Source organism: Dasypus novemcinctus, chromosome 7 (genome assembly GCF_030445035.2).
Source record: "Dasypus novemcinctus isolate mDasNov1 chromosome 7, mDasNov1.1.hap2, whole genome shotgun sequence".
Lineage (NCBI taxonomy): Eukaryota > Metazoa > Chordata > Mammalia > Cingulata > Dasypodidae > Dasypus > Dasypus novemcinctus.
In genome coordinates, this window is record NC_080679.1 from 96,735,565 (window position 1) to 96,762,508 (window position 26,944).

The 26,944-nt window shown below is 40.9% G+C and overlaps 1 protein-coding gene across 1 annotated transcript in view; it reads right to left on the reverse strand.

The window, feature by feature from the left end:
* Positions 1–2,425: 2,425 nt before the first annotated feature.
* Positions 2,426–26,944, reverse strand: part of FMNL2 (formin like 2) — a 346,942-nt gene continuing 322,423 nt past the window's right edge. The window contains 6 exon segments of the mRNA XM_071216434.1: positions 2,426–4,480; positions 9,864–9,984; positions 10,684–10,782; positions 20,032–20,133; positions 21,997–22,160; positions 24,524–24,653. Of these exon segments, the coding sequence (XP_071072535.1) occupies positions 4,371–4,480; positions 9,864–9,984; positions 10,684–10,782; positions 20,032–20,133; positions 21,997–22,160; positions 24,524–24,653 (726 nt within the window). The 3' untranslated portion in view covers positions 2,426–4,370.

Here is a 26,944-nt window from a genome sequence, read left to right on the forward strand (position 1 = left end):
AAATTGCAAGCCATTTTACATAAAGGAAAAGCAAAATAATGAGTTATTTTCATGGAACTTTGCTCTAATAGGCTTATGACAGTAATATACTGTGATTCTGTAATGATATATACTGGTCTAGTAATTCTTACCTACCTTCTTGATTCTTACCTTGCTTTTGATTTTAAGTTTTCTCATTGTTTTGACTTAAATTCTGGTCCTATAAGTTCCTCAAAGGTAGGGATTTGTCTGTTTCATTCACTCCTATATCCTTGGTGATGAGGACAGTATCTGGCACATAGTAGAAACTTACCAAGTGAATGTGAGATATTAGTTGATATATGTGGTCATTCAGCAGCATCCATGGTATCCAGCATCTGTCTTAAAGGGCTTGAAAAAGCATGATTGCAATAAACCATACTAACTTGCAACTGAAGCTACATAAGTGAGTTCCACTTAAGGTATAGTGACTGTACTTTTACTTCAGAAACATCCAAAAGCTTGTGAGAACACATTTCTATGTGGCTTTTTAGTAGGAATGGAAATCCTTTGATTAGAACCATACCATATCATATTCATAAATTGTGATATAGTCGTTTAAATAGTAGTAACTTATCTGAGGAGCTAACATTTAGCTATATCAGAGTTGGTATGTAAAAGGCCCTAATAGATTCAATAGCAAAATAACTACATTCTAAGCTAAGAACTAACCATTTCAGGTTGTCAGTCTAACAAAGCAGTGAATAGTCGTGGCATGGCAGACTTTCAGATGTTTACTGGAGCTGACTTTTATTGAGGTTTATGTTTACTGGGGCTGAGATAGTGAAAAGGGAGAGAGGAGGTTTTGCTTCAATTACCCACCCACACACTCCCACTAACCATCCATTTAACTTGTCCCCTTAGCCTAACTTCCTTAATAATAACAGATTCTCTATTTTTTAAACTTGGTAAATGAAGACTGTCAAAATGGTTTTGTGATGCACAATAGGATCTAGTTTAAGGCCATCTCATTATTAGTGGTTGGTAACTGTTAATTCAACTGTAATTACCCTAAGGTGTAAAGTTGATGTTTGCATTTCAGGAGACCTGGCTAACCCCCACCCCCAATTTTCAATCAAGACAAACAGTGAGTGGCTGCCTTATATTAGATTCACACTAAGCCATTTCTTGATGCTGTTCTATGCTGTTTCTCGGGGTATCTAAATGTGCTATTTATACATTTTTTTGGTCCTGCCAGCAAAGTTTTTTGGTAGGTGTGGGTTTTGCTTAAGTCTACAGGAAAACTGAGGACTTATTCTGAAAGGTGAGTAATAGGGGAAATAAGGTTTCTATTTTCTGTGTTTGTAATTCCCAGATTTTTTCCTTTTTATATATTGTTCTGTTGTAAATAAAGAGCTTCAGTTATATAAAATTAGACACCTTTTGTAAAATAAATATAATTTATAAGAAAACCTGGCATCTTTTTCTAAATTGAATGTGTGTCAACTTTTTCCTTTAAGCACCTTTCATAGGCCGCATTTCTGTGCTCTGAGTTGCTAGATGCCCACATTTTCTCTTTTCTCAGTGTAATATCTGTTTTTCTATATAAAAAGGAAGACCAGAAAAAAAGTATATCAACACTTTCTTCATGCATTTGTTTCTTCAAAATTTTTCCTGGAAGTAAATGGGGTATTAGTTTAAAAAGAAATGGAAAACTAACAATCCTTTTGTATGAACTGTACAGATAGTATTTAAATCTTTGCAGACATTTCTGGCAAGCAATAAAAATTAGGAAATGAATCAGTAAAGTTAATGCCTATAATCCATTTGTAAAACAGTAAAGTGTGACTAAGTAAAGCATGGCTGTGGTAATATTGACAAATGATGGCCATTTATTATAATAATTCCCTTTCTAATTTACCAAGATTTTTTTAAGCCCTTTGGGAGATTTTCTAAAACAAATTACCAATTCCCTTGCTTTCCTAAAATATAAATATTACATACAAACTTTTCATGATTACTTTGAGTCATCATTACAAATAACAGTATGTGTGCAATAGAGACCTACACACGGCTTCCAACTGCCTCCAAGTACCTTCCGACCAAAGTGTTTGTCAGATACAATGTTATCTCTATAAGGTTCACACATCATCTACCTGTCAAGCACAACACCCTAATGCTTTAGAATGGATTTGAGTAGGGGTGCCATCACACAAAACTCGAGTGCTGTTTCTTTGGAAGTAGAAAGTACAATTTTGGAAATGTGTCTCACATTACCAAAATCTATGTGGTTCCTGTTTCATATAGTAGGTGAGTTTTTTATAGGAAAGGAATCTTCCTAGAATTTGCCAAACGTATTTGGATTCTAAGTTTAAGTAAGACATCTGTTTATAGAAGATAAAAATCTATATAAAACTCTTAAAACCCTCTAAAGTATTCCATTAACAGATAACAACATATTACAGAATAGTAGTGTAAATAGTTTATTTGCTCGTATGCCATGAAAAGACCAGAAAAGTAACATGAACGGCTTTTATAAAACATTGCTAATATTGCTAAGAAGCAGGCCCATTAATAGACAAATAGAACATGCCAACATTATTGTCCATGTGTAGATTAATAAATAGGTGCTTATTTTAACATGTATGTTGGCACTGAGCTTTCAAGAGTGAGCTGCTTTGTAGTAAAGAACCAACTATTTGCTATTTGGGTGCTATTTCACGGTCAAATTGCTATTTAAAATGTTGAGTCAACAGACAAAATCTTGGCATGTTTTTTTTTTTTTTTTAAAGTACACATTTATGGAAATGTGCCAGCAGGTGGCAGTTTAAAAGTAATCTTTTTGTAAATAGGTAAGCGAAAGTGAAATATGGTAATTGACCCCTTAACTGTCCTTGTAGTTAAATATATATATTAAAAAAAAAAAAACTATAAGTTAAAATAACATTCAGATTGTATAGCATTGGCTGATGCATTTTTAAACAATATTTACAATATTACCCAGAGGTTTAGGTGGGAATTAAAGAGAAGTGTAAAAACCATAAAAAACTGCACCAATTTTATAGCAAAATATCTGTACATTTAAAAAGAGATCATATAACTACACATTATCCAAGGAAAATGGGCCCTTCACCAAGGGGTTCACATAAGCACAACAATGAAATAAATTCAGTGGTTAAATACTATACAATAAACTTTACAATTAATATACTGATGTAATATGCCAAGAAGGTAAGCCAGAAGCAGAAGGCATTATTATGGAAAGTACAAATTTAGCTTCAATCCAGGTTTTGACTTTGGAAAGATCAAGTGCCCAGCCAGAAAGGAAGGAAAAACAACAGGGCCTTAGTTGGCCATCTAGTCCCATTACATATCATTTAAACTTAATCCCACTATGAATACTTCAGCATGTTCATTCCAATTCCCCATAAAGTAATCTGGGAAATAACGAAGAATTTAACAGCTTTGAAACAGATGCAAAATGTACCTTCTCTAATTAAAAAAGCAACAAAACCTGCGATTGTCAGAGAAGAATAAGGCCAGGTTACTAATACTACTCTGCTAGCAGGTGTAATTTTGAATGCTTGTCAGTAAAGCTACTCCCTGGCTAACAAGGCACCAACTTCTGTTCTCAGGATTGACCTATAATGGTCCTCAGAAATACATATTACTGAGATGTTAATTTTAGTGCTATTTAACAAATGCATATTTGCATTATTTAAAAAGCTGCCTCTAGCTGAAGAACTCAGTATGGCAAATAGGTCTTACACAACATTTTTATGCATTCATACCAGCAAACATCTCACAGGGCCAGGGCACTATACCATGGCACAAAAGTAGAATGTGAAATTGGAGACAAGGATTTGACTTGTGCCACCTGCATCCTGTTTCTTGGCTAGAGCTTGGTTATGGTCAGGAAAAGTTTTTCATGTGATTATTTCCTTCTTCCATGTTGCAAGCACTTAAAAACACAAAGTTAGTGAGTATGGCTGACACAAAATTAATTCCTTAAAAGCTCAGCAAAGGAAGCCCATAGCAGATGCATCCATGTTATTTACAATTTATCAGGAAACCAAAGTGAGTCATCATGGGACTATCAAATGGCAGGCAATGAATGTAATGTCAATTTACATTTTGGTTAAAAAATTCAATAACATTGGTGTAAAAAGATACCTAATCAAATCAAACCCTATTGCTTTGATTAATCTGAGCAGGTACTTTGACTTTTAGGCACTTGTTAACAAGGGTTGAAAGGAGAGCCCATTATTTTTAGCATTCCTATGTATTTGCTAAATCTGAGCCCTTAATATTTTATCTGTTTTCAAGGCTGCATTAAATGGTAGCACATAAAGTCCACATGGACAGTTTCACTTGCGCACACCCTCTCTATTCATGCAGGCCGGTCTCGGGGCTCACATCGTTATTTCTGCACCATTAACAGAACGCAAGTTCTGATCATCAAAGCGCCGTCTGACACTTCTCCTCACCGCATCGGCTCGTCTGTATGGCTGGTTTCTAAGATCTGTAAAAGGAGGAATGGCAATGAGAGAATGGCAATCTTTAATGCCATGTGCCTAAGCATGACAAAGGCCAACTGGTAGCCAGTCAAAGCAGCTTGTATAGAGGTCAGCTAATGGGCCCTTCAAACTCATTGAGTATTGAGCCAAAGACATGAATTTGCCCTCAGTATTTACAATCAATCAAAATAGGAAGTAATACTGGTGGGATTCTGGGACTTCTATGGATCAAAATATACAGTAGGTGTTTTCTGTCACTGGCCAGAGACTAGCTGTTCTTGTTTCAAAATATTTAATTGGATGTGGCTGTGGCTTAGTTTTTTGTTTGTTTCTGGTGATGGTTCCTTTTTTCCCACCTGGAAACCTAACTAGCACCAATAACTGGCCATGAATTTTAAACTGCAAAACTAATAAAATAGACTGTCCTGCCCTAATTTAGGCTTAAAATTTTAATCAAGGATATAACCTCAGGGTCTTTTCAGACAGAGCTTCCACATTTTCACTCCATTAAGTTAGCTGAGGTTATTTTTTTTATTTTGTGAATAGAAAAATAATGTTCAATTAACCAGTAAATAGAAATCAAAATAATACTCCATTCCCCAAACCTTTGCAAGGTTTGCCACCCCTTAGAGGAGTCACCATGTATGTGCCCGCCTGCTCTCCTCTTGTTTGTACTGTGGGGCACACGGTGAATGCCTGACATTTTAAAAGTTTAAAAAAAAAAAAAAAGGCTTGCCGAATGAATACATCAGCCATTGCATGCCAATTCAAAAAGGCATTTTAGGGTGGAGGGGAGTTTCATTGTATATACGAACTATTTAGTACGAAGGCCTTGATAAAGGCCTTGATAAAGAAGGGGACTATCAGAAGAGGCAGCATGGCCTGCAGATAGTTTCCTTTTGATGTAGTCAGCATAGTGAAAAAATAATAAAGCAGGCTTCATACTTTTTCTGTTAGTATTACCTTTTCATGAGCTTAGTATTGTTGACTTGTACTAGGAAACAGTCTACTTTTAGAAAGGGAAACTAGCAAAAAAATAATCAGATTAAATTTTTTTTACCCTTTTACCTATACTTCAACCTTTCAGTAAGTTGAATTTGTAGCTGCTGGGCCATTCCTGGCCCACAGAATGTTTGGTCTTCTTTCTGTTTTAAATACAATTTCCTGATTTTTAAATTGTTAATTAACATAAAAACCAGAGTTGCTGGCTTTTGAAAAATTGAAAGATCTAGCAATACGTGGCAAAAACAAGCTGGAGCTGAGTGGGAGCTGAGTTCTATGCTCTCAGGTGCAGCAGTCCCCACCAGGCCAGTTAACTACCTTCCTGGCCCCTGAGTCACTGGAATTTGTGACCCTGCCTTGCTCCTAGTTCTAAACTCAAGCAGTGAATAGTTGCACATGTTCTAATGCCCTTGAGTCTACTTCAAGCCCAGAGCTGTAATGGCAAGGTCAGAATTGCTAAGGATGGGCAGTAACTCTGTGATCCCTGAGTCCTCTAATCAATCAGGGTTCTTTTCAAAGATTGAAACACTACAGGTCATGTTCCCTGGCCAGGACCTGTTCTCAATTTCTTTTATCAAAATGAGGTTAAATGAATAACTCAAAGGCCATGGGGGCGAGGGGGGAGGGAAGGAAAGCCCAGCACCCAAAGCAAGTACAATCATCAGCAAATGCCCTTTCCCAAGCCATCATACTTGAGAATATGGAAGCAGGCCAAGAAAGTCCAACAGAGAGGCCCAGCCTCACATCTCTGGAATGTGAGGTGAAAAGACTTCTCCCTGGTCAAACTCTCACTAGTATTACCCTTAGCCATAGATTGAAACCATTGATCTTCATACATAGGAGGAAGCTAAGTAAAAAGTGATGCTTGCCAGCTCTGTGTATCCTCCACCACCGGTGTGCTAGAAGAAATCCTTACCCTCGAATGAACATTTGGAAATTTAGTGATATTATTCTTCTTTAAGGCTAAACAGAAAAAAAACAAAAACACAAAATGATATGGTTAAGTAAAAATGGGATGAAAATGGAAAGCAACTCAACTTAGTGCTTAACATTCCCAGGCATATTAGCCAACAGGAAGAGAGTGGGAAGAGGTGTTAGATAAAGCAAGGGAAGGATGAGAGAGTCTTCCCACCCAGTTCCAAGCTGCTTTGAAGATTGGCTCCAGGAAGATAGACAGTCAGCAACAAAACTGACAGCAAACCAAACATCAGCCAAGCAGACGACAGCTTCTAGTCTGTTAATAAGCACTGGTGAGTAAGTCCACTGCAGATCAGGCAACTGTATACCACACACACTTAGCTATCTTCAGAGCAGAAGCACACACACAAGTGTAATTAATTCACAGAATAGTTAATGCCACAAAATAAACACATACCCAGTTCCATGTCAATCTCAGCATGGGAGTCAAAACTATGGCCATTCCCAATTATGGTGTGGTTTGCCCTTGTCTCTCTTCTAATCGACTGGGCACTGTTCCTTATCTAGCCATCAAGAACTAAGTACAGGCTGTTTACCTCTTGGGAAAATTCAAGCATTTTATTTAGATTCTAAGAAGGGTGGCATTTTCCAACAGTACATACTGGCTATTAGGACTCCTGGTGCCACCATTCTAACCAGAGACAGAGGTCCAGATATGATCTCATCACAGAAGAAATACCCTGGGTTTGACATGAAACAGGCCACTAGAGAAGAAGCATGAATAAGATGGTGGGGAGATCCCAAGCCATTCTTTTCACTTCCTGCCTCGCAGCCTTTCTCCACCATGGAATTGCTGATAGCTCAACTTTGGCATGACTCTCAGTGGGAAAAGAGGTGACCTGCACAGGGCAGGGTAGTGTGAAGCTAGGTAGGGATTGCCTACATCAGCTTACACATGCTTCCAAGCTTGTTCTACGAACTGCAGCAGCCTGCGGATGATGTCTACAAGCTGGATAAGTTAAGAAAGGCACCGTCTGCAGCTGTGCATAGTTCACAGTGACTTTAGAGCACTTTGCATTCCTGAGAACTTTTGTATAGCAGCTAATTTTACTATCAAAGCAGGTAAACCAAGTGCAGAAGAGTTGGCTTACTATCTGTAAAACTAGGACACAGCAAGTGATCAATAAATGTTAACTGCAGTGGTTACTGTTATTAACTGCTATCATTTTTATTCAAAGATATTAGCCCAAAAATCTTACAAGCAAACAAGTTGGTTCCCAAATCTGGTTCTCAAAGAAGTGCTCTATCTACTACTATTCCTGAAAGTCTCTGCACACAGTTATACTAATTCAACTCTCACACACACACCCAGACAATCACAGCTATGTGGTTACATATACACGTCTTGAAAGCAGTAGTGAAGAAGCATGCACCACGAGGACACATAAAATAGAACATTATGGAGATGGCCATTCCACACCAGCATGTTGGGTGGCCTTGACTGACATACAGAGGAAAATAAGAGATCAAAAAACCTATAGCAACCTTTTAAGAGCATCAGGTGAGAAACAGTAATAGTTTAGTAATGGTATTCCTCAGTGAGAACAGGATCGCAGAAAAATCGAGAGCCACGCTTGGCGGTGCGAGCAGTAAAGGGCACAGTCTTCAGCACTGCATCGAAAATGACAGCCAAACAAGACAAAGAGAGGAGAATAAAAAAGCCAAAATCTAGTGCATTAGTACATGGTTAGTTCTTTGTCAATCATACCGGGGGAAAGGATAAAGGCAATAGAGACCCAAGTTGGTTAGTGATCTAAAATAGTCACTCAATCTGGGCCTAAGGTGGAGTGGAAAATGGAAAATACTTCAAGGAGAACAAAAACAGTTTCATAAATATTCCTCCACCTCCTTTGGCAGATTAATGCTTTAGATCCCACAAATAGAAAGTGCACATTTCATTCATTTAGCCAGCCAGGGGCTGCTGGAGTGCAGGACAGACTGATGGAAAGAACTCCAAGCTCTAAAAGTGCAAGGCTGAATGCTTCCCTGCCTACAAATTTATCTTATTGCCGTGCTGAGGTTAACAAGGGCTTACCTAAACTTTTCCTAGTCTTGGTCAGAGCAAAATTTCCCCAGTGTAGAGGAGGCAAGGTGAGATGCTAAACAGAGGCTTTACCTGGAGGCCATCTACAAGCTACCCCACGGTAGACATTTAGATACCAGCAAACACACGTGTGCAGAATGTGTCTATACCATGGGTAGAGATGCACTCTTTACAGTCACTTAGTCTTACATCCACTTGGGATGTACACAGCTTTTTCTTTTTATTCTTTTTTTCTTATTTTGTTAATTTCCCAGGGTCTGAGCTGGTGTAAACAATTTGTGATTTTTTGCTGTTTCAGATCACAATCTATAGTGTTGGCTAATTCAGAACAAGAAATGAGAAGTCAGAAGTCTTTAGGGGGAAAAAAAGGCTTTAGGAATTATATATTTTAAATTAGGACAACTGGGGAAAAGTGAACGATGACTGCATATTTGCTAAGGAACCTTCCTTTTTTTTGGCCAGGGGTGATGAGTGTTGTGGGTAAATTTAACAGTCCTTATCTTTTGAAGACCGTACTGAAATATTTCCAGACAAAATGATATGTCTGGTATTTATTTCAGGGGAGTAGGTAGAGGTGCGAATGTAATAAAATTGGTCATGAGTGATAACTGTTGAAACCGGGTACATCACACTGGTCTCCATACCTCTGCATGTTTGGGGGGGCATTTATATGCAATAGATATGAAAGAAAAATCACTTGCCACCACCATCACAAGACGGAGGGCCTATTAGTCCTGATCTATTAGGGTGCGGAATCTGCTGAGAATCGGTTCAAGCAGAATCAGACAAGAACCTTGCTAGGGTAAGCACTATGCCTGGCTGATAGAAGGACCAGCCCCAGCCCGAGGCTAGAAAACTGTAGGCCTGCCAGGATCAAAGTATCCGCCCCTGATTTCGTCTTTATCTTCAGTTACTTTGAATGAATAAAGAAACTTTTAGCGCATGTTGGAAAAACTTGCCCTGACTGTGGTCAGCCTAGAGCTGACTGGGCCCTGTCCATTCTCTTTTAATCAGGCAGGAAGGTAGGAGTAGGCAACGGAGGAAAACAGAGCATGATGACAAATCAGAGAAAATGAAAACCCACTAGGAGAAGGAGCCCTGCTGAAACCTACGGGGCTGCAATACCCTTGAGAAATAAGAAAGTGAAATTCTTCAGGGAGTGTTGGGCTTTTTTGGTGGGCAGCATAAATTACAAATTTACTTCAAACATTAGCATGGCGTCTGTCTGCACAATTCTGGATCTGCATAAAGGCAACTGAAGAATTTGCAAACCCTGGACAAAAGAAGCTACAAATCTGCATGCAGCCCAACCAGGGGGAGAGGCCGTGGGTCCCCACCCGCCACAGCGAGGGAATACCCTTTACCTGTAATGATGTCTTCAATGGCCCCATCTTTTCCCTCATACACATGTCTGTTATCTTTAACTTGCCGCCTTCTTAACTCGGCAATTAACTCTTGCTGCTGCCTTTTTGATTTAGAAGGAGACTGGAAAGAAAGAATGGCAGAGATGAGTGGAGGCCATACCCCGCTGGGGTCTGGGAACATAACGTGCGTGAGCTCGATGTTGTTACATAATAAGCAGCCTCGAGCCAAAGAGTCCCATCCCAACATTTTGCCCAAACACACACACACAAAAACTCGGAAACCTTCTGGGATGAAAGCTTTTAAGCGAAGAGCACAGAGAGCTCCAGCGGGCAGCAATAGAAAGGCTGGATCCTGTGGCAACAGGAGGCAGCTGGTAATACCAGCTGCTGCTTCAACTTTAACGCAAAGGAACATGATGGAAGATAATGTGACCTGCCAGCCTTATGAGCTTTTCCTGCGATGTTCTCACAAAATGCCCCTTCCCACTCCTCCTCACCAAGCACTCAGCAGTCAAGCTCAGCACCAGCGGGCACCCATCCCCAGGAAGCCTTCCCTGTACCCTAACTTTAGCCTGGCACCAGGCTACCTGGTGTAGCCTCTGTCTATGCAACGAAGATTTAAATCTCAGATCTCTATAAACTTGGAAATGCTACACAAGCAAGCTCTTAGCCTCATTCTAATGGTCGCTGAACAAGGTAATAAATTAGCAAATTTCCATTGGCCAAGTTTCCAAGCCCTAGAAGGATCCTGTGCAAATCGGGCTTTGGAGCCCTTCTCTCGACTGCCTGCCCCGCCCCGCAGGGACCTGGCACTTCCTACCTTTGGATCCTGCTGCTCCATCAGAGCTTCCTGCTCCAGAAGTTTTTCCATGAGAGCTTGTTCCTGCTTTTTCCTCAGCTCGTTCTCCTCTTCTGCTTGCTAGAGAAGTCAAGAGAACCCAAAAAATTACATCAAGGGAAAGGATATCCAGGCAAGATTTTTAAGTCATTCTTAGAGTATCCTGAGTGAGCCAGGAATTAGTCTAGCTGAAGGTTTATATCTACACGTTACGCCGACGTCTGACTCTAATTCAGTGTTTCACTGTCCATCTCTACCACGCCTCTTCATAATCTGGTACTTAGACATTCACCTGGTCCAGAAGCCCCTTCCTGAAAATCATCTCCCTTCTCAAACTGCTTCTATGCCCCTGCCCTCCACAGAGCTGGTGGGAAGCTGTGCTCAGGGGAGGTCTGTGCGAGTTTTTTGCTTCAACAATCTATCCACCTACCAATAATTCTCTGAAAGCAGGATCTCAGGTTTTTTGGCCCCTTGTCCACTATGAGGGAAAACCCCCTTCCCTTGGCCTCTTGCTGTCTTTAGGGACCTCACCGAGCAAAGCTCATGGCCCCTCTCCCCGCAGCTCACTCCTGCCCATGACAGGCAGAGGGAATCATCGGATGAATTTGGGAGAAGAAATTAACCAGGTTCACCTCAGTCCAGCTGACTTGGGCATCTCTGTTTTGAGAAGAGCCTCCCTAACGGGCCTTCTAATCGTCCAGCCGTGAAGCGATGGCTAAGTCCTCTGATTTAAGGGGAGAAGTGGATTCTCACAGATCCACACCATATTCTCTAATCCAGCTTTTATCAGTAACAACGTTCCCATTTTGATCTGTTGCTTTTGTCTTTGGCTTTTAGTTTATATTTGGACAGGGAAAAGAAAGACGACTTCCCCAAACCCATCGCGGCCACGGCGAGAAACCATGGGGTGGCAGGGGTGCTCTGACAGCAGGCCACGACCTGTGCCACTCCTCCCATCACCAGGGGCAGCTTCTCTTTTTCCTCCTCTGCTCTACATATGTGCCCTGTGGAAGCACAGGATTTGAGACCCACGAGGATATTTCCTACCTTGTCTTATACAATCGGAAAAGAGCACATATTTCCTGAGACTTTAGATTTGTAACTTTTTATTTGAAGAAGTGTGGTCTTAGCACATAAGAGCCATCCCAGGCCATCTCTGCAGACGCTAGCATTAGCAGCCAGGGGACTACAGAGCACGCGGTCTTGGCAACACGACCTCCCCGTGGCGCGGGGTTTCCTGTGTGCTGCACACGGGGCTCGTGCTGTGCTTGGGTTCACCACATTCCCTCGCTAACGGCTTGTGATGCTACACTAAGCCATGAGGAGAGAAGATGGCTAAGTATTTTCACCTTTCAGGGTGCAGTAAAAGGTCCAAGGATGATTCCCCGACGCCAGCAGCCTCTGGTGGCGCTGGGGAGGTGACCCGCTATTTCCAGTGTGATTTTTCTAATGTAGGTAAACCTGCCGCCTCCGCACTCCTCTCCTCCACTGTGGGAAACAAAGGCATGTTGTTTCCATGGTAGCAAGTTACTTTCTGACTGCTGGGTCTGCTGTCCCTGGAGATGTACGTACAGGTGGCTAATCTCTCTGTGAAACACAACATTCCAGCAGTACCCAGACTTGATATCTCAAGTAACCTAGGCAACAAGATTTATGAGTATACTTGTTTCAATAACATAATAGAACATCTTAGGCTTTAGTTACTTTCTTATCCACTGTGCACTGTGTTTTCATTAACGAAGTTATGGGACTAGTTAGCTAGTTCTCACGGTTGCTTGGGGTATATAAAGAAGCCCCTGATGTTAATAAACTTGTCTGATGAGCATGAGAAATCAATGCTCTCAGAACCCCTGATCCCAATCTCTCTTTGTCTTTCATTCCCGATACCCTTCGGGTCCATCACTCTGACATTTGGCGCCCACCGTGGGGCCCGAAGTAGTGACTGCAGCAGAGATTCTTCCACAACAGTATCGGGAACGCGGAACTGAAAACCTTCCAGAAAGGTTGAGGCATCCATCAAAAGGTGACTTGAGTCTGACCACACAGTGGTAAGAATTTTAATTAATCCTGTTGTCCGCTAGCATCAGGGTATGGGTAATCAACCAGGACGGATGGAAGAATATTCACAGGTACTAAAATCTCTTTTAAATACTGTCGGAGTTTCAGTAAAAAAGGCTGATTTACTTGAGCTTTTTGCCTTAGTTCAGAAACATTGTTACTGGTTTCAGCCTCAGGGGCGTAATGTTTTAAATTTGAAACAGTGGAAATGTGTAATGAAAGCTTTAGGAAGAGTATATCAAAGAGGGGAATCCATTCCTTTATCTGTGTGGGTTTTGTGCCAGCAAATTGCTGCTGCCTTAGATCCTTTACAGTCTGAAGGAGGAGAGAAAGATGAAATTACTATATTTTCTAAGCCCATAAGGAAATTTAAAATGAAAGGAAGTAAATTGGAACAAAAACAGGAGGTTGAGGTGAATGGGGAACCATCATGTTTTTTCCCCTCATCCTGATATTAACCCTTTCATCAATAAAAGCTCAGTGAAGTGTCTTAATGAAATATCTTTTGTGTAGCCAGTACAACTCTCTGCACCTACTGAATTGCTTTCTGTTACTAAACCTAAATTAGAAATGTTTTCAGATGTTGCCGATGCTTTGCCTTATGTTAAACAATTATTATCTGCTTTCCTAGTAACATTACATGCGATACCACCAGATTCAAAGAATTTGCAAGGGGGTGTCAAGTTTCATCCTGAGCCAAAAACTTTTAAACGATTGAAGGATTTAAAATGGGCAAAGATACTAAATAAAGTCCTTGTTAGTGAAATCAGGCTTTTAAGAAAACTCTCTGTTAAAGTGTTAACTAAGATAAGGAAACTATTCTGGCCAGCAACTCTGCAACCCCCCTGCTGTCTGCATGACAATGTAGCTGTGGGCTAGTAGGGGTTAATAGAGTTAAGCCACTGGAAAAAGAGAAAGACATGGCAACATTGGTGTTCTGTTTTATTTCCATGCTAATTCTAATTGGGCTTATTTAACCAAGATATTAAAATTAGTACAAAAATTTTATCAAGGTTTAAAAAGGAATTTTCAGTTTTAAATCAATAGTTTACTCCTGAACTTCAAGTCTCAGTATAGTCTTACAGAGTAATAATCCAAAAATGTGTGTTAATGGTCTGTCTAAACTGCTAAATTAGAGTTTTAACTACATTTATGCTGCTCAAGTTATCTTAACTGATTGCTGATAACTAATAAAATTGTTTCCAAGCACAAGCTTGTATGTTACAGGCAACATGGATTCCAGAAGAAATCTTAATAAGAACTTAAAAGCAGGTATACCAAGAAAGTAAGAATTATGAGTTAATTGTAAACTGTATGTTTCTGTTACTGTGTTGTGATTGTTCTGTGTTTGTCTGTTCTTTCAATGTCAGTGTATATTTTGATACCTCCGGATGGTAATATAAATTAGTAAAAATTTATAAAAGAGCTCTATTCAAATGGCCAAAATTAAATAAGCGCTTATATTAATACATAAGTTTAAATGTTAATAAGATATCTACAATAATAAAAATTGTAAGTCTTGATGAACAAAATTAACTGTAAGTCTTCATAAAAGGTTGTTCTTGCCTAGATTGAAATGAATAACTTATTTTTCTTCACAGGATAATATGAAGGATGTAAAACTTAAATGAATATTAAAAAGGTTAAAAGTTTATGACAATGCTAACTGAAATATAATAAGTTTTTGCAAAAAGGTGTGTTTTGTCCTAAAGTAGGATGGCTAATTTTCATAAACTCTTGGGACTTAAATGCATATAGCAAGTTATAGAAAGTATTGTGGTAACTTTAAGAAATGTGTTCTGTAAAAGTAAAATTTGTCTTAAAATAATATAATTATAGTCTATATGGTTATAAATAATTATAAAAAGTCTTATGAAGCATTGTTTAAATTAAAGTGTTTAAGTGGCTAATTCCAAAAGGTCATTATTAAACAAACCTGAATTAATAATAATAATAACAATAATAAAAGGTAATTTTATAACAGGAAAGATTGACAGCAGCCAGCCTCCCTTCACAACTTGCTTCTAGAAAACTGTTTCTGATATTGCATGCTACTAAGTATTTAAAGAAAAGTTCATTATTTTAACAAGCTTGTTTAGTGTTAACAGTATTATAAGAAGTTTGCCTGATAACTTTGTATGTAGGCTATATGGAATGTGTTTTTATTATTAAGGAAACCAAAGATGATTTTGTCCTGAGATAAAATGATTGATTATTAGAAAGAGTAAAATATGGAACAAATCCTAGGTGAATACTAAAAGTGTAGAAGGTTCGTGGAAAAGAAATTTTTATGATTAAAGTTAAATAAAATTTGATGGGTCTATCTATAAAATTTTAAAAGGTTTAATATCAAGTAGTATACTAATGCAAAGTTAAAAATTTTGTTCTTTCTCAAAACCTCTCAAGTCATTAATCTGTTTTGGTAAAAGTTTTTATCCTGAATAATCAATATATAAAGAAAGTCTGTTTTATCAAAATAACTTCTTAAGCTTTAACCTCATCATTTCCTCGGTGTTCCAAGAAGGAAAAGTTTTATCTCTTTTAAAAGAACATAACGTTCAAAATTGCTTTCTCAAAATCAAATCCTGAAAAGTAGCCTTTTATTCCAAACTAATTATAAGAGATTTGTTCTTTTACCTTGAAAGAAAAATTGAAGTAATAATTGAGTTCATTTAATATGTTATAAGTTGAATAAAAGGTGTTTTAAAGTGTTATAAAATTAACAAGTTTTTTCTTTCCTTTAACCCAAAGTTGTATGTGTAAAAGGTTTCTATAAATGCTTAAAAGTGTATAAAGTTACCAATATTTCAGCATAATATTAAAAAAAAAAGTACAATGTGGTTAATTATGGTTTTAATTATTATAAAAGAGTATGTGTCACAGAAACAACCTCTTATCATAGATTAAAGTAACAACACTGTAGTATGCAGCAATCCCAAACACTGCTAGTATGTTGCATAAAGTTAATGTCCAGCTGTGTTGCTATCACTTTGTTTTAAAACTTGCTAAGACTTTCTTTAGTGTCTTCTTAAACAAATCAAGCCAGCTGCATTCCTCTATCTGTAAAAAACCCAACAGTAAACTTTTGCAGTGCTTTTCAGGGCTATATGCATAGCCCAACCATCTTGTACAGTATTTACTGATAGTAATAGTAATAAAAAAGCAGCATATGTTATTTCTCAAAAAGAACAGGTTTGTCAAACTCCTTATTCATCTGCTCAACGCACAGAGCTTTCAGCCATCATTAAGGTTTTACAAATGTTTTGAGAGCCCTTGAACATTGTCTCTGACTCTGAATATGTATGTCTTACTGTCAAGCATATTGAAACAGCTCATATCTTTGCTACTAATGAGTTATCTCAACTTTTCGCTGACTTGCAACATCTCATCAGGTTAAGACAGTATCCTATTTACATTATTCATATATGCTCTCATACCTCTTTGCCTGGTCCTATAACAGCAAATAATACTCGAGCTGATTTATTAGTAGGGTGTTTACAAAGTGCTCATGATTACCATGTTTTAACTCACATTAATGATAAAGGCCTGCGAAATAAATATCAAAAGTTAACAAAACATCAGCTCAAGAAATTATTCGCACCTGTCCCACCTGTGGACCTTTAACTACAGTGCCTTTTCAGGCTGGGACTAATCCCAGAGGCCTGGCTCCTAATCAACTGTGGCAGATGGATGTTACTCACATACCATCATTTGGTAAATTACAATATGTCCATGTTTGCATTGATACTTACTCTCATTTTTTGTGGGCAACTGCACAAAGTGGTGAACGTTTTCATCATGTTCACTCCCATTTATGGTCTACTATTGCTGTAATGGAATGCCCTCTGAAAATTAAAACTGATAATGGACCTTCTTACATTAGTAAATCCTTTGAATCTTTCTGTTTAAAATATGGTATTGAACATGTTACCAGCATTCCTTATAATCCTACAGGTCAAGCCATAGTTGAATGCAGCCACCATACCCTAAAAACTACGCTTTTAAAACAAAAAGGGGGAGATGATGGTATTATAACACCAAAAGATCAATTGGCAAAAGCTTTATTTACTTTAAATTTTCTTAATGTTTATAATTCATTGACACCTGTGGTATGTCACTTTGGAAAATGTCAGACATCTACAGTGGACGCAGGAAATGAAGATCAACCAATATTCTGGAAAGATATTTTAAGCAATGAATGGAAAAAAGGCAGGATTAAAGTAAGGGGGCGAGGCTATGCTCTTATCATTTCAGAAAATGGAGAACAAGTCTGGCTACCTGCAAAGAGAATTAAACCCCAGAATGAAGAGATGGGGTCTCCTGCAACTTCTGATGATGGTGATTGTAAGTAATGAGGAAGCTGCCGGTAATTACATTTACTGGACCTATATACCTAACCCCCCATTACTTAGAGTGTTAACCTGGAAAGATCCATTTCTTCATATATATTTGAATAAGACCCATATATTCCCTGGACCAATTGATGATCAATTGCCAATTAAACCCTATGAGGAAGGACAAAGAATCTATAATCTGGCATTACCATTTGATTATCGACCTTTATGCATTGGTAATCATCCTTCCTGTATGTATGTTAAAAATCGGGCCATAACTATCTTCAAAAATAATAATACTCAGTTTATTGTGACTTTATTTCCCTCTTACGATTTAATTATGACTAAAAATCCTACTTATGATTGTCTGCAAAAAGACAGTAGGGATAAAGAAGGATGGCAAGAGTGCCATATAGGAAGAGGATCTGTCATTTTTAATGATTCCTATGGAATAGTGTGGGAAAGTGCCCCTATGGGGAGTCCCATTGAGTATAATGACAGATTTATTTGGTATGTTCTAAATAGTAAAGGACAACAAAGAATAATTTTTACTAAAAATAATAGTGTTTGGAAACAGAAAGGGAAATGGATCCCTTCTCCATGGTGTAGTATTTCATCTATACACAAGCAGAAGAATTTGTGGAAAGTTTTTCTAGGAATAGTCCCTACTATAGAATGGATTGGGAATAATAATAGTAAGGGTCAATACCTGCATTTAAATCAAATTCATCATCTTCAGGCGTGTGTAAGAGATCCTTATGTGTTTGTGGTTGGAAAATTAACTATACCCGGGAACGCTCTATTTTATAAAAGTGGGGCTTTGCATACCTGTTTGTCTGAGAACATTTTACAGAATGGAGATTTCATTACAATGGCTCAAAGGCAGCGGGGAGTGTGGATTCCAGTGCGACTGAACCGAATTTGGCAATCGTCACCTGAAAGTCAACTGCTGTTCCATATGGCACGAGAAATCCTGAAGTGCTCAAAGCGATTTGTGGGACTGCTAATAGCTGGCCTATTAGGACTGATTGGTGTCATTGCAGCAGCCGCTACAGCTATCATGGCCTTGCATGAGACGGTGCAGACTCAACAATACGTGCATGAATGGCATAAGAATGCTAGTGACTTATGGCATAGTCAAGAATATACTGATGGAGAATTAAACAGTAGACTTAATAATTTAGAATCAGCTGTTTTGCATATTGGAAATCAATTGTATAATTTAAACTTAAGGGGATTGAAATGTGATTGGAATGAAAGTAACTTTTGTATTACTCCACTTATAATAATTCTATATTTGGTTAGGAAAAGATTAAAAATCATTTAATAGGTCATAAAGGTAATATGTCATTAGAAATAGAAGAATTACAGAAACAGATATTAGAAATGTCTCATAATCAGATTTATGTAGCTGAAAATAAGGATATCTTTAATGATTTAATTTCTCATTTTAATCAGTTTAACCCAGTAGATTGGTGGAAGTCTCAGCATTTTTTATCAGCATTAGGAATAGGACTTTGTGTATTAATCTTGTTGCTTATTGTGGTTGCTTGTCTTGGATGAGAAATATGCCGAAGACTGGACCATGTTGGCGCGATGGGACAAGCTAATAATTTGGTACTTGCTAAAATCCTGATATAATTCCCCGTGGTCAGAGCGCTTGGCTGGTAGTCAATAACGGGTAAGACCTTCAGAGGAGGGCAACCTAAGACAGGCACAGTCACCCTGACCAAAACAAAAAGGGGGAAATGTGGGAAACAAAGGCATGTTGTTTCCATGGTAGCAAGTTACTTTCTGACTGCTGGGTCATGCTGTCCCTGGAGATGTACGTGCAGGTGGCTAATCTCTCTGCGAAACACAACATTCCAGCAGTACCCAGACTTGATATCTCAAGTAACCTAGGCAACAAGATTTATGAGTATACTTGTTTCAATAACATAATAGAACATCTTAGGCTTTAGTTACTTTCTTATCCACTGTGCACTGTGTTTTCATTAACGAAGTTATGGGACTAGTTAGCTAGTTCTCACGGTTGCTTGGGGTATATAAAGAAGGCCCTGATGTTAATAAACTTGTCTGATGAGCATGAGAAATCAATGCTCTCAGAACCCCTGATCCCAATCTCTCTGTCTTTTATTCCCGATACCCTTCGGGTCCATCACTCCGACACTCCACAACAAATACTCCTCCTTTAACAATTTTATAGATACAGACAAGTCGGGATAATGTAGGCTGCGATGTCTCCAAAGGAGACCAACACGCCTTCTTTTATCGTGTTTTCTCAAGGGACAGATTCTTCGGGCACGTGCCGCTTTGGGCCACCTGCTTTATCAAGACCATGGCCCTGGGTGATGCCAAAGAGGGCTCTCACTTAAGGGAAAGACCACTGTTGGTCCAGGTAAGGACACATCACAGAGCAGCCATCCTTAATTTCCACACAGGAGAACTGCTGTCTGAGAGCGCTAAAGGAGTGGGCTGGGGCGCACGGGGGCTCTCCCTGACCTCGGCTATGGAGCACAACTTTGCCATAGGCCACAGGTCATTTCTTTTACCTGTTAAACCCACATGCATTTCCACGGGAGGCCTGGGTTTTCCTATGCCCTTCTCCTTGTCTGCCTAGACAAACAGTTAATAGGGCAACAGGGACCCTGGAGCCTCTCATGTGCTCCAGATGATTCCTCCAATGGGGCAACCAAGAGTTTCTGTTTCTGGCTGAGCCCCAGGCTTAGCTCATCAGGGACCCCCATGGGCTGAGGGCCCAAGGAGCTCCCTGGCTCTGCATGACCAGGGCCCGCGTCCTACTGACGCCCAGGTCTGCCGCCCAACGCCGAGTGCGGGCTTCTTCGGAGCTCCAGAGACTCCGCCATGTCTCCCGGAGGACACCCACTGGAGGAAGGTCGCAAAGGAGGGCTGTAAAGGATACGGTACTCCTGTTTACCTTATAGGCTTTCACAAACCGGACAAAGACTGGAAAGAAGACAGAGGGTGGCGTCGTCTTGGGGTTTTCTCCAAAATACTTTACAACATCATCAAAGGCATCCTGTGAAGAAGCAAATCTCTCTTTAATTTCATTACTTCCAACGTGTGAACTTGAGGCTATAGGGGAAAAGCCGAAGCAGTGGAGGAGAGCCAAGGGGCAGCGAGGAAGCACTGGCTCGCACAGTCCTCTCGCCCTGCAGGCTCCTTGCCTCCCCACGATTTTCAGCAGCCTCTGTGTTTTCTCCAAATGCCACGTCAAAGACAACCAGAGGAATGCAATAATGGGGCAGGAATTCACCTCTGAGACCTCCTGCACATATAGACACACAGACACACAGACGATGGAGAGCCATTCCTTCCCAAAGCTCCCTGCCACCAAGGCAGGACTCCTTAAAACCAACAGGCTCAGGAGGGAACCTCAGAAGTCACTGTCTCCAAGTCCCAGTCGTTTGCTTCAATGTTCCTTACAAGGATCCCCACAAATGGGACACTCAGTCTCTGCTTCGACCCTTCGTGATGCAAAACAGACCAGCTTTAGGCGTAGGTCATTTCAATAAGTTTGCTTTCTGGGCTCCCACACTTTGCATCCCCTTCTGAGATAATGCCCAGTTCATTCTGCACTGGTTTTTAGTACTGTAAGACTTTTAGGCCAAGGTCTACAGAAACCCATACACCTGTATAGCAGTTTAATATAGTTAAGAATTCCAGGGAAACAGATTTAGCTCAACTGATGGAGCGTCTGCCTACCACGCGGGAGGTCGAAGGTTCAAACCCAGGGCCTCCCGACCCATGTGATGAGCTGGCCCATGCGCAGCGCTGATGAGCACAAGGAGTGCCCTGCCACATAGGGGTGTCTCCCGCGGAAGGGAGCCCCACTGCGTGCAAGAAGTGCGCCCCATATGGAGAGCTGCCCCGCGCAAAAAAAGCACAGCCTGCCCAGAAGTGGCACCGCACACACGGAGAGCTGATGCAGCAAGATGACACAACAAAAAAGAAATACAGATTCCCAGTGCCGCTGACAAGAATACAAACGCACACAGAAGAACACACAGCAAATGGACAGAGAGAACAGACAACTGGGGGCAGGGGGAGAAGAGGAGAGAAATAAAAAATAAAATCTAAAAAAAAAAAAAGAATTCCAAAAATAGATATTGGATTATGTTTATAATCTGGTCTGTACCTCAGCATGATTACATTATGATTAGGGCTTTGATTGGGCCACGTCATTGTGTGTTGAGTCTCACAGAAAAAAGGCATGGCAAAGGACAATGCTGGAATCTTTTTTAATGTTGGAGTTTTGATGTTGGAGTTTGATGCTGAAGTCTTAAGCTGGAGCCCTAGGAATTAAGCACAAGAGGAAAGAGAAGCCAGCCCCAGGAAGGGAGGGACCCAGGAAGTCTGAACCTCACAGACGTCAGCAGCTATCTTGCTCCAACACGAGAAAAGAGACTTTGGCAAGGGAAGTAACCTATGTTTTATGGCCTGGTAACTGTAAGCTCCTACCCCAAACAAATGCCCTTTACAAAGGCCAGCAGATTTCCGGTATTTTGCATCAGTACCCCTTTGGCCAACTAACACAAAACCTGGAACACTGCTTTGCTGAGTACAGGCAGGCGTAATACATGTTGGTTTAATTGGGTATAAGACTCACACTGGTGGGAGTCTAGGAATAGAAGGTGAGCGGGACGGGGCAGGGTGAGTGTCTAGAAAAGAGGGTAAAGACCCCAAATTAGAAAGGGATGGTGAGCATACAGGAGGTTCCAAGGACAGCATTTGGAAAGGTCCCCCATAATAATCATTAGACCTCTACCTTTAGCAGATAGAGGGCAATGGAACATTTCTACCCCAACCCCGGGCCCGCGCCCCAGGTGGCTTAACGGGATCCCACTTCTTCATGGGTGTCAGGCCCCAATACGATACGCACCTGTGCAATCTTGGCATCATCCTGCAGCTTCTTCAGCTTCCCTTCGTGGTTGAGGATGAACTCCTTCAGCAGCGTGTTGTGGTCATGCATGGTGTATTCCCTCTTCGTCAAGTCCATGCCCCTCTGCAGCTCCTTGACATCCAGCAAAACATTCTCAAGGGAGACTGAGTAGAGAAGGAAATATCCCATTGAACTGCAACCAGGAAAGTAAACAGCCACAGCTAGCCTGGGAGGTGCCCCCAAGTTCTCAGTCGATTCTCAAGAGACATAAGGGGTTACTCAAGGGCCTCAGATCTAGTTTCTAGCTTTCAGAGCAGAGTTCCTTTAATATGAACAACTTACTGAGTGCTCACTATCAAGCGCTTCATTATGCCCTTCCTTTATATGCACTAATTCATTTGCACCATTAGCCCATTTTGCCAATAAGGAAAGGAAACAGGTCAAGGTTAAGTGACCTGCCCTCACACAGCTAAAAGGTGGCAGGGAAGAGGTTCAAAAAACAAAGGTGGACTCCAAATCCTGTGCTTGCACACAACTATTCCATTTCTTTTACAGGAGATGGCCTCCAGGCTCAGAAGTTCCTTAACTGTGATAGGCCCGAGATCTTATCCTTTAATACTTAACAAAATGTGCCATTATATACTCTCACATTTTCTGCGGCTCTCCAGCAGGCGGCAGCATTTTACCTGCTGAAATTAAGCCGTACCGACCAGTAGGACCCAAAACCACCTTAGAGGGCTTTTCTTTTTGTGTTAAACTTCCTTTCCCTGCCTGACAATGAGTTACCAAGAGCCTCTCCCTCTGCAGTACAGCACCCCCACCCCAGGAGCTGGACTGGACCTCTGGACCTCTGGAACCAGCTCCTCAAGGAAGTCTGAGACTGGCCTCAGGCTCCTGGTTGCCTGCTGACCTAGCTCCATGCAAAGTTGAATTACAGTACAATGCGCTACTTCTTCCCCTCACTACACTCACAGTGTCTTACTCACCCTTGATTCCCAATGTCTAAGGCAGCACACCAAATTCACAGCAGGTACTCAAAAAATACTCACTGGATTAATGAATGCACAAAGAGTGGAGGCATGAACAAACAGCCAAGGGCACAGGTGAAGGAGTACAGGATTGAATAAATGAATGAAGACACAAAAAACCTATCAGCCCACCTGGCCTCAGGGGACGAGCACAGAAAGAACAATTCAGCCAGAGAGTCCTTCTATCTCCCAATCTTCCCCACAGATTTTTTCTTTAAATGACATTTTTGGGGAATTTCATTTGGGCCAAACAGAATGGGATACTAATGAGAAAGATGGGGAATTTTCTTTAATTAGAAACATGATGTTCAAGAACTCTATTTGGGCAAAGGGAAACTTGAAAGGAGAAAATCTATTCCACCAGAATAGAAATCCTGGAAACTGCCTAAGGGAGCCCCAAACGTTCAGAGCCCTTCCCAGGCTGCAACTTCCCAGATTGCAAGGGGAGGTTCCGCATAGTCACAAAACCATCACCGCCTGCCTCTGTCTCTGACAGGGCCTCAGCAGCCTGTCCCAGTAACAGTGTCCCGTCTCACTCACTCATTCATTCATTTATTCATTTTTTTCCTAACATCAACTCCCCAGTGGCTGAGGGAATTATAAAGGTAAATAAAACCTGATTATACCTTTAAGTGCATAGGTTGCAATAGACATGTAAACTGCTATAATAAAATCTGATAAATCTTGTAATGGTGGGTGTTACAGAGTGCTTTTTATAAGGACACAGAAATAGCAGGCACTATCTCTGTCTGAAGAGCCCTCAAAGATTCAATTCAGTAAGTCTGGGGTAGGCCTCAGGAATCTGAATATGAAATAAACATCCTGGCTGTGTATGGCTCAAGATCACAATTCACCAGTCACTGCCTATAACTAACTATGATATCAGTTTGCATGTCCTTCCTTTTTCTAACCCACCGTTCTTTCAGGAGACCATGGAAATATACTATATGAGAAGGAAAAAGACCTGGGTTTCAGCCTCTTCCTTTCACTTCTATCATGTGGCCTTGGGGCAAGACATTTAACCTTTTTCGAGGTCAGTTTTTTTCATCAATAAACAGAATAGTGCATTCCAGCTATTTCAGAGTTACTAAGGATTTGAAATATGAGAAAATGCATAACTGTCACAGCAAAGTAACAATCAAGAAGTGTTAATAACTTATGATTAGGTTAAAGGCAAATGTTTAGAACTGCCACACTTAAGCAAATAGAGGGTAGAAAATCAAATTAAAGGGTTTTTGGGGGTGGTTTTCAGATTCTCATTCTCAAATTTCAAACAGCAACAAAAGAAGAGAAAGGACAACCTGCACCTTTACAGAGGACACACTCCACATTCGCTATTGCACGCAGGAGTGGGCAACACCTTGGCCGATGGATCCCAGCTCAGAGCTGGAACTTCCTAAAGGCTTACCTTTCAAAGGGTCCTTTAAGCAGGGAATGGATCCTCCACAATCAAAGACATTAAATAACCAAGAGTAACATTAATAGCTGAAATCAAGTACCTGCCGCAGCTTTTTCCACATAATGAAGTTCATTATAAAACAGGGACACTTGGTGATATTTTTCTTTTACAACATTTGATATATAGTGCAACAGTGTTTGCTTTCGGTCTGTTGACTTTGTATCTAAGAGCTGAAAAAACAAAACAAAACAGGATAACAAAGGTTTAGGTGCAAGGGCAAAGGAGGATGGAAGAGTTACCTTACCCTCCAGGTGTTTTTCCACCCAGAGTAGATAACTGGATATAGGTGCGGAATGGGTTGACAAAACACATCCCCAGAGGAGTTTCAAGACCCAATTTGCGGTGGCGGACTTGGCCCAGTGGTTAGGGCGTCCGTCTACCACATGGGAGGTCCGCGGTTCAAGCCCCGGGCCTCCTTGACCGGTGTGGAGCTGGCCCATGTGCAGTGCTGATGCGCACAAGGAGTGCCCTGCCACGCAGGGGTGTCCCCCGCGTAGGGGAGCCCCACGCGCAAGGAATGTGCCCCATAAGGAGAGCCACCCAGCGCGAAAGAAAGTGCAGCCTGCCCAGGAATGGTGCCGCACGCAAGGAGAGCTGATGCAGCAAGATGACGCAACAAAAAGAAACAGATTCCTGTGCCGCTGACAACAACAGAGGTGGACAAAGAAGAACACGCAGCAAATAGATACAAAGAACAGACAACCGGGGTTGGGGGGGGAGGGGAGAAAAATAAATAAATAAATAATAAGATTCAACTTGTTCTTTGGTCAACCAGTCCACAGATTTTTTTAAATAGTTAAGAGATTTTATTCTAATAGCTATATTTACAGTGCTTGTTTGTCGAAATGAAAAGTGAAAACAAGTATACAAAACAGTTGATTAATAATTGTGTATTGAAAGCAGTAAGAGGTTCCACAACACCAAATAAACCAGTTCTGAGGTTGTTTTTCCCCCCAAGATAAAGTTTAACAGCTCCGGCTTCTTCAGTTGTTTCTCAAAATACAAAGGAAAAAAGGATAGAGGTCTTTCTTCAGTTGTTTCTCAAAACACAAAGGAAAAAAGGATAGAGGTCTTTTTCGAATGGCCAATCTGACCCTTGCAGGAGGAGGGAGTGGAGCTACTTCACACATATACAGTTGGGGGTGCTTCGAGACAGGCCGGGTGCTCTAGCCACTCAGGGACCCCCAGGGTGGGTCGGGGGTTGGGGGGGGCTGCTGCTGGACACAGGCATCGGCAGTGGGCTCTGGCTCTCAGTTTAGAAGAAGCCTTGGGAACCACCAGCCTATTCTTTGGGGCAGGTATGTGGTGCTTTTGTTTGAAACCACTTGCCAGAGCAGAGAGCCTGTTTTTCCCAGCATTTACTCAGAGTAGCTCTCTCAGGGTGCCTTCAGGTCTCCCCAGAAGAAATGCATGCAGTGTGGACAGTCACTCCAGTCCACTGATTTTTAAATGAATGAAAGACTTCCTGACCAGGAGGCATGCTCAACTTGAGGGACGCTTCTAAGCACCTAAGGAAGGTTCACATCTGTGCTCTAGCGCCGTGAGCCATCCCCAGCCTTCATCTTCGGTACTACCTCCTCTGGCTTAAACCAGGAAGACTCCAGGGTAGTGCTCTTCAAAGGGAATGTGCAGGGTAGTAGGGGAGTCTGGGTGGTGCTGCCTGCACAGCAGGGCCCCTTCCCAGCCTTGGGATGACCCACAACAGATCTGCCCGACTCAGATGCTGATATAACTGGTAGGCTCAGAGCCTCGACTGAGTGGACATCCCTATCAAATGGCCATGTCTCCTGGGCTGGCCTCAGCGACTGTACAGTCTTCTCATGGCAAAGCCCCGTCAGCCCTCCGCAGCCTGGGGGAGTGGGGCCACATAGGATTTTCTCTAGTTCCACTCCTATAATATAAAGGTCAGGTGACTGTGGGAAGCAGAGCACCTTTCTCCATCCAGGGGAGAAAACAAAAAACACAAAAGTAAAGAAAATTATAAAGAAGCAGAGAAAAAATTTCTCCAAACTCTGTTAACATTTTAACCTATTTCCATTTTTTCCCCACGTATTGTACTTAGCTGAGCTCAAAACTGTACATATAATTTATAACCTGCTTTCTTCTCTAAACCCAAAATTACCCGTTTCTTTGAAAACTCCTCACAAATATTTTCAAAATTGAAGAATAGTCCTTTGCGTGAGCAATTACTATAGCATATTTGATCCTTTCCCAAAATGTTGGAACTTGAGATCGTTACTAATTTTACAGTTATAAATAAAATACAGCATCTGTAATTCAGACTGCTGACACAAGATTCCTAGAAATGGAAATTCTGGGTCAAAGAGTTTGAGTATTTTTAAAGCTCTAGGTGCTTACTGCCAAATGGTGTTCCAGAAGATCTGTACCAATTTATCCTCCCACTAGCAGAGAATCTTCATCGCAACATCCCAGCCCTACTTCCAAGAGCAGACTCCCTCTG